The sequence below is a fragment of the Carassius auratus genome, unplaced genomic scaffold (assembly GCF_003368295.1).
Source record: "Carassius auratus strain Wakin unplaced genomic scaffold, ASM336829v1 scaf_tig00214077, whole genome shotgun sequence".
Classification (NCBI taxonomy): Eukaryota; Metazoa; Chordata; class Actinopteri; order Cypriniformes; family Cyprinidae; genus Carassius; species Carassius auratus.
This window is the reverse complement of record NW_020527513.1, coordinates 1241280-1260596: the sequence shown is the minus strand read 5'-3', so window position 1 is coordinate 1260596 and position 19317 is coordinate 1241280. Positions and strand designations below refer to the sequence as shown.

The following is a 19317-nucleotide window of genomic DNA, read 5'->3' as shown; positions in this document are numbered from 1 at the left end:
TAGTCTTTGAGCAACTGATTACAAAATCACAGCTGTACTTTATTAATCAAGTGCTGTATTCAGAGCAAATTGTCAAAAACATAATAGCAGATATTTTGCAGTCATCTGCATATTTGCACAACTGGAGAAAATTTCATTCATATATTTGGTTATTTTCATCTTCAGGCACTTTTATGTCCCAAGTGTTGTTTGTTTGATTGGTTTAATCAAAATTAACGTATTTGCCCTTTTTCATTTTTTATATGAAGGTACACATTTTCTTGTGAACTGTTAATGTTATTTTGTTTTGTTGTATGCATTTTATGTTTTTAATTTTATTATTTTATTTTACCATGCATTATTTAATTATTTTTGGGCACTTTTCCAATGACTTTTATCTGTAGATTTAGTTTTACCCCATCCCACAGCCAGACTAACAATCACAATCCATGAAATAACAAAATTATAAAATTACCAATGTTTAAAACTGAGAACCTAAATAAAATGTTACAGTTTTTCTCAATTGCTAAAACACTACAACCAGGCTTTTGCACTAAAATTTCAAAACCATAACACCATTTTTCAAAAAGCACACCCATTTTGCTGAACTATATACACTATTCCCCTGATTTACCACAGGATTCAGATTTGGTGAACTGTTACTGCAAAACTCTACCCACAAATCCCATAGCATTCAATATTGTTCACTCAAGTCTGCACAGTTTGAGCTCAATTAGCACACAATTACCCAAGTGGAAACACTAGGAGTCAAAATTTATCACACACCAATCAGAAGCTTCGACGGATAAAGTGCCAAAGTCAGCTTACAGTTTTTCTCAGTGGCTTTGATGCATTTCTCAAATCAGAAATTAAATTCTCAAAGCTACATTTTCAACCTCCACTTAATTTAGTCACTTGTGCACATCATAAAAAGTTTTGATCTTCTCTACAAGTTGCGATTGCTTACAGTTTTTCTCGATTGCTTAAACACATTTCTTGAAACTATTCCTCATATTCTCAAAACAGTAAACACAAATCCATAACTTCTCACCCAATTCCCCAAACAACCTATGTTCACGTCAAAATTAAGCTCTACACTCAAAACCATTCACTCTTGCTGGAAAAACAAACTTTGCCCTCAGACATCATACACAAGCCCAGAAAAACACACACACTGCAACATAGTCTTACACACTAGTGAGATAAATTCAAAACAATACTACAAAGACCAAAAACAAACAAGGACATGTTCAGCTTGTGGCACAAATTTCATCTGAGACTTCTTGTCTACTTGCCCATCATCCTCCTTTTCTTACTCCTCCTCTTTCTCTTCCTTCACCTCTTCCTCCACTGCTTATTGTTCTTGCTCATCCTCTTCCTCCTCTCTGGTGTCCTCGACCTATTCAATAATGTCTCTCTGGATCCATTGTTCCAAAACTGAATTAACTGACTGGGGGATTTTTATCTAACTATTGAAGGTTCTGACTGGTGTGTGATACATTTTGACTCTTAGTGTTTCCACGTGGGTATCTGTGTGCTAATTGAGCTCAAGCCATGCTGACTTGAGTGAACAATATTGAATGCTAGTGCTTTCTAAATGACCACATGGCGCAAGCACTGAGAAATGTAGGGATTTGTGTGTAGAAGAGTTCACCAAATCTAACTCATGTGGTAAAGCAGGGGAATAGTGTTTATAGTTCAGCGAAATGGAACATTTTCTGAAATTTTAGCTCAAAAGCCTGCTTATTGTGTCTAAGCAATCGAGGAAAAACTGTATTCATACACATTATTATGTACATTTGTCTGTGATTTTCACATCATCAGTCAAAACGTATTATATAGTTCTCTAAAATGGCTCAAAGGTCCATCTCATGAACCTTCCATTGGAAAGCATATATAGCCAGAGGACAACACAAGAGTTAAAAATTCTGACAGAGGACTTTCTCATTTTTATTTTTACCTTTGTGCACATATTTCTTTATCTTTTCTATTTCACAAAAAAGCCATTGTAATGTGTGTGTTTTTGTAGGAGTGTCAATATCCCACATACAATAATGTGTTGAGTTAGTGACTCAAACCCACAACCTTACAGTTAGAAGTCAAACTATCTAACCATTAGGCCACAACTCCCCCTAATTTCCTTCAGAAAGTAAATGATGATTTCAGATGAGGTGGAAATGACATGGTCATGGAAGAAAAACAACAACAGAATAGTATATCCACTATTAGACACTGCAGTATAGTACAGACGGAAAGGGAAATACAGAGGCTTTCATTTTCACTTAGCTTTTTCCTCAGCATGCTACAATGTTGAGAGATAGTGCTGAATGAAGGATGGAAAGACAGACAAAAAGAAGGAGAGGTGGAGAAAGAATGAGACAAACAAAAACAGATTCGGAGAGCAGCAGAAGCATACAGAAGATGAAAAAAACTGGGGAGAGTGAGCGATAGAATGTGAAAGTGTGGTCATGTGATGGCGCTGTGCACTCCCGCCAGAATCTTTTCTTGTTGATCCTCCACAGACCATCTGTGCTGAGGGCATTGATTAGAGTGGCTCTGGCGGGATTACATCTTTGCCGTTGCCATGCCAACTAATCAGCTGACGCCCCCCTCCCCCCCATATTCTCCCTCCCTCCCTCCCACCTCCTCCTCCTCATCCTCTGGTTGCCCCAGCAACAGAACATTGGGGCTACGAGTAGCGCAGCACTAAATTCAGCAAAATGTTTTTCTCATCCTTTTTTTTTTCTTCGTTTTTTCTGTAATTACTAATGTTTAATGACCTCAGCATGTATTCAGCATTTTGTTGTTTTGTGTTTGTGTAAGCTTGTCTCAAGATTTTGCCCTTCAGTTCAGGTATACAACATAAACATCTTTTCATCTGGTTTGAAAAGCCCAACTACTCATAATATCTGAAAAATATCACCTGCGTTAAAGTGATGCATTCTGTCAGTCTCTGAGTTTGCATTTTTTGACTAATCTTGTTTCTTCTTGATGACAAAGAGACATAGTCTTTAATGACCGTAGTCTTTAAATACATTATAGGTTTCTAAATGTTTGCATTCTCAGGTGTGTACAGAGGGCCGGTTGATTCTGGAGTTCGCCTTCGATGATCTGATGAGAATCAAGACATGGCACTTCAACATCAGACAGTATCGGGAACTTATCCCACGGAGCATTCTCGCCATGCATGTGAGTTTGATATCATCACTCCATCCTTGAGCTCTGATATCACATGGTTTGGTTGGAGGTGTGTGTGCAGTTTATCAGTTCCTTTACAAGGCTATTCATTTTATAATGCTTAGTTTTACTGTTTTAAATTTCTCACATAATGAGCGTATGTTTAAAAAAGTGAGAAAGCCTTAAAGAATTTAGGGAATGGTAAGACATTTTAATGTTTTTGAAAGAAATCTGTTCAGTGCTCAGTGAGGCTGTGTTATTTTTTAATAAAAGTACTGTCAAAACAGTAATAATATGAAACATATAACAGTTACTAAAATAATTGTTTTCTACTTTAAAATATTCCAAATTATATTTCTGCGATAGCAAAGCTGAATTTTTATCAACCATTACTCCAGTTCAGTGTCACGTGATCCTTTAGAAATCATTCTAATATACTGATTTTCTGCTCAGTTAACATTTCTTATTATTATCAATGTTGAAAACAGTTGTGCTGCATAATATTTTTGTAGAAAACAAGTCCTACTGACCCTAAACTTTTTCATGGTAGTAAGTGTACATTGTTTTTTTTGTACTAATGTCCAACTTATTCTGAATAATTGTATATTTTGGATATCATCCAGACAGCAGACACTATCATAGTCGCTGTATGTGTCAAAGCAAAAGTTTAGAATCCATTTATACTTTTTTCTGAAGTTGGTCAGAAATAGAGTGGGACATCCAGTTTAGCCAGTATGTCATTATAATATCAGTATATCATTATAAAATAATTATTCTTACTTTATTTATTTTAATTTTTTTACATATGGCATAAGTGAAGACATTATTTTTACAACCAGTTTATTCATAGACATAAAAGCTGTCTTTGATTTAAAAATAAAAATGTACAATCAAAATGTCAAATTAGTAATTTATAGTGAGTAATGAATACAGCTGACATACTGTGAGGAAGGAAATAAAGCAATTTTTAAATTTTCTCCACATAAAATTCAGCATTTAATGACTAACTGTTTTTTGAGCCCAATATATTGAGCTTTAAACCAAATTCAAGTGTTAACTAATTTCTTCTCCTTGTAAATTCATAAAAAGAGTAGTTTTAGAAAGTTTGTTTTCAGCATCTTGAGATATTTGCATGCTCTTAAATTGGGACCTTTGGGGTCCTGTTTTTAGGTGGAGAGGGATAGACACTAGACTAGAGTGAACGAGGGAAAAAGGGCTTCGAAAGATTTTTGACAGGGATAGTGGAAAAGTTACTGCAGCATGTTTGATCGTCTCATTCTCTTACACAAGGGTAAAGTTGCACAGAAATTGAGTCAAACTCATCTGATCAAAGCTAATGAGAATATGAGCAAAGTGAGCAACCACGCTTCACATGCTCTATACCCTGCAGGAGCTCTATGATTGGTCAAAGTCATTGCTATGTGAGGACACTCACACTGCTTAACACAGTAAGTTAAACCTAGTAAGTTCACAAACAGCTTTAGTTTGTAATTCATAATGAAAAGCACTATAAACATTTTAGTCAATAGTCATTTAGTCAATCAATATTAATTAGCAGCTTTAGCACACTCCTGATTCAATGTCCCAAATCTGAATCAGAAATGTATTCAGTGTAATCATAGTGATTCAAATAAATTGCATCACTGGATTCTCTCCAGCACACAAACAGCATCTCATCCAGTGCCACAACTACCATAGACATTGAGATCCCCCTCAGATATTATTAAAAAAAAAAAAAAATCCCTGACTTCGCCAATTGAATCACTCTTGTCACATCCAGGGTTTTATAAAAAAGGAATGAAGAACAAGCATCATACTGTATGTGTTGCTTTTGGTCAGTAACGTGCTTTGGTTTTGTGGGGGGGGGGGGGTTGTATAAGGTTATAAGATTCCTTTTTGTTCACCTGCAGGCACAAGACCCTCAAGTCCTGGAGCAGCTCTCGAAAAACATCACCCGCATGGGACTGACCAACTTCACCCTTAACTACCTCAGGGTAGGCAGAACAAAAATAGTTCATTTGTTCAATTTCTCTTACAAAAAAGTAATGTGTAGATATCGTGGTGTGTTGTTGGTATCATAAAATACACCATGGTATTTTGGTATCCTAAATATCAGCAGGTTTCAACCAGGGTGCTGCAGGATGACTTTTATATTTAAAAATTATTATTGATATTTTAAGTGCTGAAAACAATATGTAACTAAAATCATATTTCATTTTTTTCTCGCTTCAATATGAAAGCATTTTATATATAATATTGGTAGGAACTTTGAATATTGTGTTAGACAATGGGGGGGGGGGGGGGGGGTGCATTAAAGTCAGAAAGTGAGATCCCCTGCTCTATATAAGGGTATATATATCTAAAAACCCATGATATTATTCTGATACCATGTTCAAACAAAAACATAGCAACTTACTTTTTGTATGTTACTGTTATTTCTTAGACTGTACATATATATTGAAAAAAAATTAAACTTTGTATGTATTTGTACATTTTGTAAATTTATATGCGACTAAAAAGTGTCTAAAAGTGTATGTGTTTAAAATGCTCAGAATTTATTAGCCAGCTTCATGGCGGCTTTGTTTATTATCGTCATTTCAGTATGAGTGACAGCTCTGTTTTGCAAATCTGAGAACAAGAGAGGGAGAGAAAATGAATTGGATCGAGAAAATAAGCATAACATTAATGAGCGTTCCCGGTTGAGGTGCGGCATTGTGGGTCTCTCTCTGCGCTGAGCTCGAGCTCAGCAAACTTGTTTATAGCGAGCTGCTTGGAAAATCGAGAAAAAAAGGTCTCTTTCAAGGTTTTCGGAAGAACCGTTTTTCTCTCACTGTGTGTGTCTTTCTTCATTGTTGTTCCACGCATTAAACGCACAGTTTTGCTTATAAATGCAGAGTTAAAATGCAGTGGCGCAGCCTAAGCCGAATTGTGAATTAAATTTGGATTAGACAGTGCTCTTGTAACAGCAAGTCTGTGTGCCCTCATCCAAATCTGCACCTGTTTTTATACTGTTGGACTGGACAGAGGGTTTTTGTACATTATATATTTCAGCAGCACAATGTGGCAATTAATGAATATATTTTTACAAAAGTTACCTACTGCAGCTTTAAAAAGAAATGTAAACCATACACTTAGTGGGCTCTTAAAAAATATTCATAATTTTTTGACTGACTCAATTGAGGGGTCAACCTCAGGGATTTTAGCAGCACACTGTAATTCCTGTAAACAGGATCATTTTTCCTCTCACTGGTGTAATTACTCTCAGTCCTTACTTTGGTGTGCTTTAAAAATACCTCTAAAGAAACCTCATAATAAAAAAAAACCTGAATTAAAAAAAAAGTTAAAAAAAAAAGTTTTTTAAATCGCATTGCGTTTATCAGTAAATCCACACAGACCCTGTTTCCTGTTCTTGGAGGCAACAAGACCACTGTCTGGAGAGATGGACAAGGAAGCTTGTAGGTTTCCTCGCATTCAGACTAGAAATAGCCCTGCTCTGTGTGCCCGGATCCAGAAATTGTTTCCCTTGACCTGTGGAAGTTAGAGAACACAGAATAATTGGGATACGATCCTGTCAATGGGAAATGATTTGTGTGTGTGAATCTGTGTGAAATTCAGACACCCGCTGTGATTTAGCATTTTATTGTTAAATGTTTAAAATGGTTAAACTGACAGTAAATCATGACATTTCTTTTGTGTGTTTCTTTTAGTTGTGTGTCATTCTGGAGCCGATGCAAGAGCTAATGTCCCGACACAAGACCTACAACCTCAGCCCGAGAGACTGTCTAAAGACCTGTCTGTTCCAGAAGTGGCAAAGAATGGTGGCCCCTCCAGGTAACAGCAAATCACCATCCTCTGTATTACAAGATGCTCCTAACGCCAGCAATTTGTGCTCTATCAGATCTTTAAAGATGTGTGTGTTTGACGTCATGGTCTTTGGGGAAATATGCTCTAATTCAGCTCTTTGGTGGGACCTGTCAGGGAAAACAAGTGTGAATTCTTTGGTTTTACACTATTATGTGGCCTAAGACAGATATCCTGCAAATTGTACAGTGACCCCAAAATGTATTTGGTCACTTAAGTCAAACTAAAAAACAAACAAACACACACACACACACACACACACACACACATATATATATATATATATATATATATACAAAGTGGCATAATTAATCGCTAATTAATGGCACATTAAGAAATTACCCACAGAAGATAAATTAAAGCCAAATTAGCATAACATTGCTAATTATGAATTAAATTATAATTAGCAATGTTATGAAATTATGAAATTATGCATGAAATTATGAAATAGTTATTACAAAAAGTAGCTTTCAAAATCGAAACTTTTCTTTTTTTATTAATTTTTTATGAACTATCTTTGTAAGTAGTTTTGTTTATTAATATGAATTATTTATTTAATTAATTTTCAGATTTTTTATTAATTTGTTAATATGATTTTTTTTTATGATTCTCTAAATAAGAACTGCCCATAGGTGGCACTAATTAAATGTAATTACATTTTAAGTCTTAATGAATAAGTAATTGAGTCATTCATTCATTCATTTGATTCTTTCAAACGGCTGATTCATTCAAGAATTAAATAATTGGCTCTCTCTCATTTGTTCTTCCAATTTAAAATCAATATCACATTTGCACTTTGCTATTTTGGACAAAACAGCACTTTGCTCAACAATATACAGTATAAATATGAGATAGAAACTCATACAGGGGCATTTTTTGCACCAGTATCTTTTAGTAGCTTCTAACTGCATTCTGTAGGCTTCTCTTTTTTCCTTTCTAAAATCTCTTAAATACAACACATTTGGTAGATTACATCAATAGGAATTTGACAGTGGATTTCTCAAGCTTTTGATGTCCTCAGGGGGTCAAATGAATCAACATTAATGATTTAACCTTGTCTTTAGATAGGGTGACCATAAGCGTTGTTCATACAGAAGACGTTCTGGCCAGGATTTTAATATTGCTTAAAACATCCAAAGCAGTTTGACCAATAACATGAAGGTATTGTACATAATCGACCAATCGTGGGGCTGCGCATGAGAAGGTGAGATCTACAGGGAACGATCAAAGCAATGCAAATATGCGCACATGTTTTTTCGTTCATTTGACTTGAAGCGTCGCTGTGCACCGATCAAAAAAGACACCAAAGTATTTTGAAAAGCATAAGGAGCGGTCTTCTCAGCTCTCTGTAGCTTTCATAAATGTCACACAACGATCGACCTGCACAGTGCAAACAGCCAAAACCTGGATATTTCAGGCAAAATAAAAATCCTGGCTGGGATGTGTCCCATATGGCCACCCTACTTTGGATCACATGATGGGTTTACATATACAATATGATTTAAACAGTAACAACTTGACATGTATGAGACTGAAACACATCCTCCATCTGCTCCCTGTGGGTCAAACCCTCCACTCGTCAGCACTGACCTTCTCACAGTCCGTATCAAAGTGGATCTTCTGTAATTGTTGTTTCCTTATTAGCTTCGCTTCCCTCTTTCCTCCCATTCTTTTGAAATCTGGAGAGCATTTGTGTTCAGGAACAGGAAGGAAAGAAGGTTGCCTTTATATGCTGATAAGTGTTTTTGCCTCTAGTTTCGTGTGTATGAGTGGAACCAAGAGCGTTTTAGTACTCACACTGATAAACATACAAAAATAAAAGTCATTCTCCAGAAAATCAAAACAGATGTCCTTTTACAGTCTCTTTATTACTGTATATGACTTTAGGTGAAATCTATCATGTACAAACAATGTGGAAGCATCTCCCTGGGTGTGGTTAGTAAGAACCTCTCAAATGTATTTCATTTTACAGGCATCAGTGCATTACAGTTTACAGTAATTATTAGCAATGTGTATATTTTGATTATAGGTTTTGATTGTCACACCGAAATTAAATCATTATAATAAAACGTTATGGCTGTACAGTCTTTACAACATTAACCAACTATTATTTTTCAGTCGATTTGAACATTTAGGCATACTGGGTCTCATTCATTCATACTTGTATATAATATACTGTAATATTCCCTAAAAGCAGTTAAAAAGCAATAAACACCTTTAATAATGATCACATTTCATTACCTTTCATTAGTCATGTTTATTGTTTGAGTAGTAGTGTATGAAGCAAAAATGAACTAATTCATGATAGATATTTCTGGATGTTCACACACAAGGATTGTGCAGAAATATTTGTGATTGTATGACTATCGAATGAGACCCACTGAATTTGCAATGAAATTAAAAAAACTGCAGTCTTGCAGTTTACATTTGCATATGTCTTCTGGTCTTAGATATGCATAACAACTTCATTCGTCTTAAGTATTATCTGGGAAATAAATCTTGCTTTGGATATGATTTCAGCTGGACATCCACAGAACTTCAAAACGGAAATGTTCCCCTCAAATCACAAAAAAGGTACTTGTCGCATCTTCTGAATTGTCATCTAAAAGGGAAGCTGGATTCTTTGTCTAAATTGAAACCCATGAAATACATTTTCTGTCTGTGTGAATTATACATGCTCAGCATTCAGAATCAAAACAGATATATTAAAGGTGGATATTTCAGTAGTCACTCTAAATCAGCAATTTGTTTGATTTGCTGAAACCTAATCAAAATTGTTTAGGTTCTCCATGTTTTTTTAATGAGTTATCATCAAAAAAGGAATTAGAAAACACATTAATGATAGTGTTAGTGCTATTTATTGAAAGTAAACAGCATTTAGACATTGATGATATAACTTTGCATGCATGGCTGACTGCAGTGGGCACTGTTGAGCATTTAGGCAAATAAAAGCAGAGGTTCTCTCTTACTAGTGCATGTCTTGGGAGATGTTTGAATCTGTTTGATTCTCTCTTAAAATAGAAAAAGCATGATGCAGGTCTTTATCTTTCCCTGTATAATCACCTATATGTGTTTGTGTATGTTGGAAAAGTATTTTTTCTTCCTCTGTGTGCTTGCATTGTGGCATGTTTGTGAGTGTGGATGTGTGCTATTTTTGTTTTCTTAATACGTTTGATCTGTGTCTGTTTGTGTGTGTGTGTGTGTGTGTGGCTGTCTGCCTGCTTGTGTGTTTTTGTGGAGAGCAGAGCCCACTCGACAGACCACGACCAAGAGAAGAAAGAGGAAGAACTCCACCAACAATGCGTCTAACAGTAGCCTTGGCAACAGCGCTGGCGGCAAGAAACGAAGCCCTGCCAACAACTTCAATCTGACCAGCCAGGTACCTGTAAGCATCAGATCTTCTTCTTTACATACATTGTAACCATCCAAAATGTTAAAACAATTTTGCTCAAACTGCTGTCCTAAAGATATGATTATGCTCTCAAAACACATGAGGAACATTAAGAGCTGCTGTAGTTTTGATTCACAGTGATAGCTGTTTGACAGTCTTATCCCTGTGACCTGTGCTCAAAGGGATAGTAATAAAAAAGTTCTGGAATTTTTACTCACTATTATGTTTTTCCAAACCTATTTGACTCTCTTTCTGCCATACAACACAAAATATATTTATTTTAAGAAAGTTATTTATTTGCATCAAACAAATGGCCGTAAATCTCCAAAATGACAAAAAGCCCACAAAACCATCATATAAGTCATCCATAAGACACTTAATAAATCATCTGATAGAATGACAGAATAACTGATTCAGTACTGATTCATTCCAGCAATGTTTTCAGTGAATCAGCGGATTCATTTTACAAAACCAGATTGAATGATTTGTTTGTATTGGTCGACTGAATAGGATTATCAGTGAATAACAAATTAAACTTCAGTCTGTTCTCTACACAAAACTATTGTAAGACTTCCCAAGACTTATAATATGGAGCATAGATCGTATGGAGCACTTTTATATTTTTGTGATGTGGTGCTTGTACATCCAACGGCAGTTTAGTGTAACTGCGCCATTTAAATTTTTTTTTTTTTTTTTTGTGCTCCACAGAAGAAAGTAAGTCATACAGGTTTGTAATTACAAGTTTGTGATTAAATGACAGGCTTTCCATTTTTCTGGGTGAACTATCCCTTAAAATGTAGCTTATCTGTACTGATTCTGTATCTCTCACAACTAATGACACATTAGAGTGCTGCTATGACACGTTATATTAATGTTATGTCAGTTTTTTGAGCCATGACACAATTATAAAGCATATTCAATCCCAAAGCCAAAGTAAATACACTCTAAGCACCTTCACAGAGAGAGACTCCTTAGCCCTCATTGTCAATTCCTATATTACCCACTTACAGTGTTTAACCCCAATTCAGAGGCATTTATCCCAGAGTGCCTCTTTATCCCCCAGGCTTCCTCTTCAGGCATTACTCTGGCGATCAATGTGTTCTCCCAGTTCGCACACTACAGGGTCAAACACAGCGCACGAGTGCTAACGCCGTTTTTGGGGATTGGTGTTGTGAGCCGGTAAATTTGTTTGCAGATGGATGATGGGATTTGTAGTGCGTGGCTTTTCCCCTGGAGTTCAGAGACAATTGGATACATGAATGCCGTAGAGGAGATTAGTGTGGAGAAACAGCCGTGTTCCTGCTCAGTCTGTCAAACTGTTTACATGCTCTTCCAGCAATATATATATATATATATATATATATATATATATATATATATATATATATATATATATTTAGTTTCATTACAGTTAAAGTACTTAAACCTAAACTTATTTATTTTATTTCAATTAGTTGGTTAAAGCTAAATTTTTAATCCAATATTTATATTTTATTTATCTGAAATTATATGGAAATATATTTTATTTGAAATGAGTTTATTTAAATGAAATTACTCTATTTAATTATAGCATATATTCATGTAATGGCCATATAAATTGATATATGTACATAGTACAATTAAATATTTTAATTTCCACTTTCCAGTCTCTCTCTCTCTCTCTCTCTCTCTTTGAATGTTTTGTCTCTCTGTGTATGTAACCCTAACCGCATAAATGTTGTCCTGCTTATATCTGGTCAACATCCATCATACTGAGGGCATCAGACACATTCACAAACAGAGAGAAAAGTGTTGGTGTAAGCAACTGGCTTGGTGCCAGATCCCGTGTGTGTGTGTGTATGTGTGTCACAACACTCTTCGTTTTACTCCCCATTCGAAAGCATCAAGCCTCATTGTAAGCAATGTTGCCGTGTGTTGTGTAGTGGAACATGCTGGATACATGTGTAGTGTGGCCACTTGGTTTTGTCTGTGCAGTCATCGCATGCTGCCTGATCGGCCTCCTACGTGAGCCCAATCACAATGAGTTGATCATGTGACCACCAGGTTTGTCGGGTGTGGGGGGGGTCTTGTATTCAACAGTAATACAACAGTGCCCCCTTGTGTTCATCTTCTTGGACTGATGATGATTTCAGTAATATGATGACAAATTGGTCATGTGTAACGTGCCTGGATTTGCACATGTTCTCTTGTCTTAAATAATGTCCAGCTCAAATGAGGGCTTTCTGTGCTCCTCAAGCTCAGATCGATGTGGATGCAGGGCCACTCTCGGATCAGTCATTGAGGGCGGCAGGTAGTCGGTTTGTTTTGCTGTGGGCGGCTCAGTGTGGGTTTAGCCACAGGCTACATCTAATTAGACAAGAGCACTGGACAGCCTTTCCATTTGATAGCAATTAGAGCTCTCCGTCAAACCACCAGCTGGAAACCTGTGAGTGTGTCTGTATGTGTGTGTGTTAACATTTGTGATCCAGGCCCCCAGTTTAACACCCAGACTGCAGGGTGACAGTTGCCTTTCAAAAACAGATGGCAAATTCAAGGCTCGTTGGCAAGCGGCATTCGTTTTTTTCTAATCGGTAACATTTCAGCTAATGACTTAATTAGCTATGCAAATTGACAAATCAGTGTGTGGATATTGTTATTTAGTAAAAAAGCCCACCTTAATGAATAAGAGTAATTAAGAAGCAGAGGGGTGGGAAGAACTGACAGTGACTCTGGGGTCTCAGCCAAAGCTCTTATAAGTCAACGCTCAAATAAACAGAAATGTAACAGTAAAAGATCTGAATCAAGAGGCATCAGAAACAAAAAAAGAATAATAATTAAATCACGGATTCCACAAAAATATTACGCAACACTAACTCTTGATAACTGAGAAAAAGTTTCAATAATTTAAATTGTAATCAGATTTGCCATATATATATATATATATATATATATATATATATATATGTATATATATATATATATATATATATATATATATATATATATATATATATATATTACTTTATGTTTGATCAAATAAATAAGGGTATGCATAAATGATCATTAACTAATATTAATAAATGCAAGTTATTGAACTGTATTATGACTGTATTGTAACCTAATTGTAAAGTGTTACTGGGCTACTTTCAGTTTCTTGATTGCACATTTGCCATTTAATTTAGGCAAAAAATTGAGTGCGAAAATGCATTTGAGATACAGTCATACTGATTTTGGCTCACTGACATTCAGTTTCATTGTGTCTGTTATTTAATAAAATCTATGAATTTTAATGTCATACTAAAGTGTCACAAACTATACACATTTCAGTTTAATTTCCGCCAAATTACAGTAAAACTGCATAAATTATTCATTATCAACAGGCTCAGCATTTTTTATTATTTGTATTTTAGACATTTTAATTAAAAACAATAAATCCAGTGGGGAAAATGCAAAAGAATCTGAAACTGGACAAATTGTCTCTGCATTTGACCAATACGTTCTGATGACCAGTGTTCCATATGTACTTTTTTCTTGCAGCAGTACTTTTGTCAGCCTATTTACATTAGGTCACTTCTTGCATCTTGATCGACTGGATTGCTGTCTGATTGGATATGCACATTTCATTTACACTTGCCCACATTAATGTGTCTCAGCAAAATGGATATTAATGCAGTCTACTATAACCGTGCTAAATGCAAATTCTCTTTCTAAAGCTGGACAGCAAAATTATCTGTTGAACACTCTCACAGCCTATAAAGAAATTAGTGTTTGAGTTTCCATGCATGTGTCTCATCTGTGTTTGCTCATGCATATGGATTGTGGGCTTCCAACGTACGTATGCTGATGCAGTTCTGCCCCATAATGATCAAATATGGATCTAATATTCTGTTCCATTAAATACAGGACAATTCTGTATGGGACAAAAGCAATCGTACATAGAATGGGAGCTAGAAGAAGAGTAGACAGAGAGGGAGACAGATAAAGATAAAGAGCTCCCATGGTTTAGTGTGTCGACACACATGATCAGTGAAGCATGTGTTTCAGTTAACTGATCAGTTGAGCCTGAGAATTCAACTAGAGAGAGAGAAAGAAAAGAGCAGAAGACTGCACTAGAACAAAGCTCCAGACTGTGAATAGATTAAAACATTGTAACTAATTAATCACACAATTGATTGCAGTTATCACATCTATCACATCTTGACATAATGAATCACATCTATTTTATGTATTATATTTTTTTAATATGTTTTAAAATATATTTTATAAACAAATATATTTATATACATTATTTTAACATTAAAATATGATTGAAACATTCTAATTGAATCACAATTAAGATTAGGTTTTTTATATTATTTAATATATTATTAATAAATGAAAAATTTAATAAATATATTTATATAAATTATTTTAACGCATAAAAAATACTATTTAAAAAATGTATTGTACCTAATCACACAATTTAATCACATCTATTTTTATATATAATATTTTTTTAATGAAATACATTTATTTTATTTATATATATATATATATATATATATATATATATATATATATATATATATATATATATATATATATATATATACACACACACAAATTTTTGACACATTAAAATATTTTTTAAAGTTCTAACTAATCTCACAATTTAAATGTAATTAATTTTATCTACTTTTAGGTATTATATTTTAATTATGTATATTTTTAGTGCATTTTATAAATAAATATATACATTGTTTTTAACACATTAATATACAAATTCCTTTAATGTGTCACAAATATTGTATTGTAAATGTATTTACAAATATTTTAATGTGAATACAAATGATTTTCCCAATCATAAATTAAACATCTTTACTGGTACTTGCTAGGGTCAAGGTTAGCGATTTCAAACACCAGACCAGTCCTTCACCATCCACCACAAGTGTTGACTAATATATGTCTAGGTCTGCTCGGTCTTCAATTATTCCTTCATCTAGTATTCTTACAGACTTACTTGTTTTCTCTTCGTCTGTACCCAAAGTTTCTTCATATACCATATTTTTTCGGCCTCTAAGTCGCACCTGAGTATAAATCGCATCAGTCCAAAAATACGTCATGATGAGGAAAAATATATATATAAGTCGCACTGGACTATAAGTCACATTTATTTAGAACCAAGAACCGAGAGGAAACATTACCATCTACAGCCGCGAGAGGGCGCTCTATGCTGCTCAGTGGTAGACTACAGGAGCACAGAGCAGCATAAAGCGCCCTCTCGTGGCTGGAGTAGGTAATGTTTTCTCTTGGTTCATTTCTCTTGGTTCATGTCAAATTAATTTTGATAAATAAGTCGCACCTGACTATACGTTGCAGGACCAGCCAAACTATGAAAAAAAGTGTGACTTATAGTCCGGAAAATACGGTATATGAAACCTTGCTTAAATTGTTGTTCTTTTCTTAGGTTTTTAACTGTATAACTGTATGTATTACAGGATGTGATGGTGGTAGGTGAACCCACTCTGATGGGCGGGGAGTTTGGCGATGAGGACGAACGTCTGATCACGCGACTAGAAAATACACAATATGACGCCAACAATGGCCTGGACGATGACGATGACTTCACGAGCTCGCCGGCACTCGGCAACAACGGTCCCTGGAACAGCAAGCCACCCACAGGACAAGACAGCAAGCCAGAGAGTACGGCCTCACAGCCCTCTCAGTAGGAGACAACACATGCAATGTCCCGTTAAACCACCAGGACGGCGCTCTTTCTCTCTGACCTCACTTTTTACCCTCGATGATGTAAATCCCATGTGATGGTGTCAATGATGTCATCCATTTTCACCAGAAACGGATGGTTCCTCTTCTTAATTTGGGTAACATTTAAGAACTTCACAGACTTTGGCAGCAATATTTGCTCACTGGATTTTTTTCAAAATCATCTAGCTAGGCTACAAAGCAGCCCAAGAAATGTGACTCTTGGAGGAACTTGACTTTATCAAGGCTGAATGAGCGATCTGATTTAACAGAGGCCTGAATTTGGGACAGCTTTAGCCCAATAATCAATGTAAAGAATGTACCAGTCTTGCATTTGATCACACATCTCCATAAAGACTCCAGTTGGCAACCACACTCGACATCAACCAAACGCTGAAGAGACGATCGTGTTGGCATGTTGTTGTCTTCTCAGTGGAGACTTACTGGAACTGCAGAGGCATCCACTGAGACCAGTCCATGAACATTTGCATTTTTTATTGGAAATTCATTTGGCTATTGTCTTTTTCCCTTTTCTTTCACTTAAAAGTGAACTGCCTTGCTTTCCTTCAACACAACAGACTGCGTTAACAAAGACAGCTTGCATTAAAAGAAAAAACACCACCCGTTGCCATTTACAGACTTTACTTTAACTGAAAAAAATCCTATTTGAGTTTATGTGTTTTTTTATTCATGTCTGATTATTCTATATTCTCCTTGTACTGTACCATCGAGATTAGGAGTTTCTTTATTGACAGGCAGACACATATGAGAAGCATATTTGTCCATATTTTGCTTATCTCTCTGTATTGATTTATTTTCATAATGGAATATGTTTCTGCATGACATTTCAAAATTGGTAACATGTTTTTTTCCAGACTTATGAGGTCATGTTGGACTTTGGTTATCATTTTGGGAGCACAGTTACCAGAGTTGTGACAACAAAAATGCATTCTGCTTCATCTGATGCCACTGAAGTCATCAGACCTTGATGTAAACGGCAGCTGTTTTGACGTTTACTACTTGTTGTTTTCTGAATAAAGGATTTCACACTCAGGAATTAACACCATACTGAGAAATGAGTACATTAAATATACCTTACTGTAAACTCAGACACAAATATACTGTTTGTTAGCTTTGTATGAGTTTACATAACATTCATTGTCTACCTTCAGACTACTTTAAAAAACTGCTTTTTATTTAAAAATCATTCAAAAATGTGGAATGCACTTCGATCAAATTACATGTTCAGTTTTATACAGCTTTATGTCATTTCTGTAGCTAGATACATAATTTGTTATATTTTTTTTCATAAACTGTACATTTGGAAACGTTTCTTAAAGGCCCTTTAAGAGTTGCAGTGTACTTTACTGACTGAAAGAAAGATTACATTGATGATGATGACAAACAGCCAAAATAACATTTAATTAATCAGTTTCTTTGTTCCTGTATTTTGTCATTACAAAACATTTTTCCTGAAAATTATCACAAAGACTAAGATTATTCCAAAAACAACAAAATTACAAGACACAATATCAGCCACCCAGTTTAAACCTTGTATTATTGAAACTCTGCAGAGTTTGTAAAATATTTAGCAGAGCTGTTTTTGTTGTCATATCCAAAGTCTTGTATGTATGCTTTGCCATTTTGTGTGCCAATAAAATGTGCTTACAAAACCTTTTGCCACAATATTTCTGCCCCCTCTTACTCAAGTTTTACTTTACCAACATTTCCATCATGTTTTCTATATTGTACTGACCTGATTTAAGGAAGAACTGTGCAGTGTAGATTGCTCACTAATCTATAAACAATTTCCATTACAATGCAGAGTTTTGACAGCATCCAGGTAAATCAACTGCACTTCATCTTGTTCCTCTTAAAACGTAAAAGTCTCAATGGTGCCACCCTGTGTTCAATACTACATATGCAAGATGAGATTATTGCCTATTTTTTGGACATATGCAGACAGTATTTATGATCCCATGGCAGCTACTCAATGCACTTAGGCATCTAGATGTGGTGAAGACGACTTTCTGAAGTTCAAACCAAGCATCAGAATGGGGAAGAAAGGGGATTTAAGTGACTTTGAATGAGGAATGGTTGTTGGTGCCAGGTAGGCTGGTCTGAGTATCTACTGGGATTTTCATGCAAAAGAGGTCAGAAAAAGAGAAAATATGCAGTGAGTGGCAGTTTTGTGGACAAAAATGTCTTGTTAATATCAGAGGTTAGAGGAGAATGGGCAGACTGGTTAGAGATGATAGAAAGGCAACAGTAACTCAAATATCCACTCATTACAACCAAGGTATGTAGAATACCATTCTGTCTAAACCTGAAGCAGATGGGCAGCAGCATGACCACAACGCTTGCCACTTCTGCCAGCTAATAACAGGAAACGGAGGCTACAATTCACACAGGCTCACCAAAATGGGGCAGTAGAAGATTGGAAAAATGTTGCCTGTCCTGAAGAGTCTCGATTTCTACTGCGACATTAAGATGTTAGGGTCAGAATTTGGCGTAAAGAACATGAAAGCATGGATCCATCCTGCCTTGTCTCAATGTTTCAGGCTGGTTGTGGTGGTGTAATGGTGTGGGGGATATTTTCTTGGCACACTTTAGGCCCCTTAGTACCAATTGAGCATCGTTTAAACGCCACAGACAACCTAAGTATTGTTGCTGAACATGTCAATCTCAGACTGGTTTCTTGAACAAGACAATGAGTTCACTTTACTCAAATGGCCTCAACAGTCACCAGATCTAAAACCAATAGAGCAGCTTTGGGATGTGTTGGAAAGGGAGATTTTCTATCATGGATGTGCAGCCGACAAATCTGCAGCAACTGCATGGTGCTATCATGTCAATATGCACCAAAATCTCTGAGGAATGTTTCCAACACCTTGCTGAATCTATGCCACGAAGAAATAAGGCAGTTCTGAAGGCAAAAGGGGGTCCAACCCGGTATTAGCAAGGTGTAACTAATAAAGTGGCCAGTGAGTGTATATATATATATATATATATATATATATATATATATATATGAACGTATTCATTTTTTAATATTATTAAATGTAAATATTCTATATATTTAAATTAAAATACACATTAATTTTGTAAAAAAAAAATTACACAACTATTTGGGGTTCAATATTTATAAATTATTTATGTATTAAAATTTCAACTATAACCTCTATTAT

At 35.5% G+C, this 19317-nt stretch overlaps 1 protein-coding gene across 3 annotated transcripts in view; it reads left to right on the top strand.

Moving 5' to 3' along the window:
* Positions 1–17654, top strand: part of LOC113091098 (LIM domain-binding protein 2-like) — a 48770-nt gene extending 31116 nt beyond the window's left edge. The window contains exons 4-10 of one of the 3 annotated variants that reach the window (XM_026256531.1): positions 3046–3168; positions 5067–5150; positions 6864–6987; positions 9538–9591; positions 10263–10402; positions 15865–16112; positions 16143–17654. In XM_026256531.1, coding sequence (XP_026112316.1) covers positions 3046–3168; positions 5067–5150; positions 6864–6987; positions 9538–9591; positions 10263–10402; positions 15865–16095 — 756 coding nt within the window. In that variant the 3' untranslated portion in view covers positions 16096–16112; positions 16143–17654. Of the gene's footprint in view, positions 1–3045; positions 3169–5066; positions 5151–6863; positions 6988–9537; positions 9592–10262; positions 10403–15864 lie in introns of all 3 variants that reach the window. The other 2 variants (XM_026256533.1, XM_026256530.1) reach the window with 2 other exon arrangements.
* The last annotated feature ends 1663 nt before the right edge of the window (positions 17655–19317 follow it).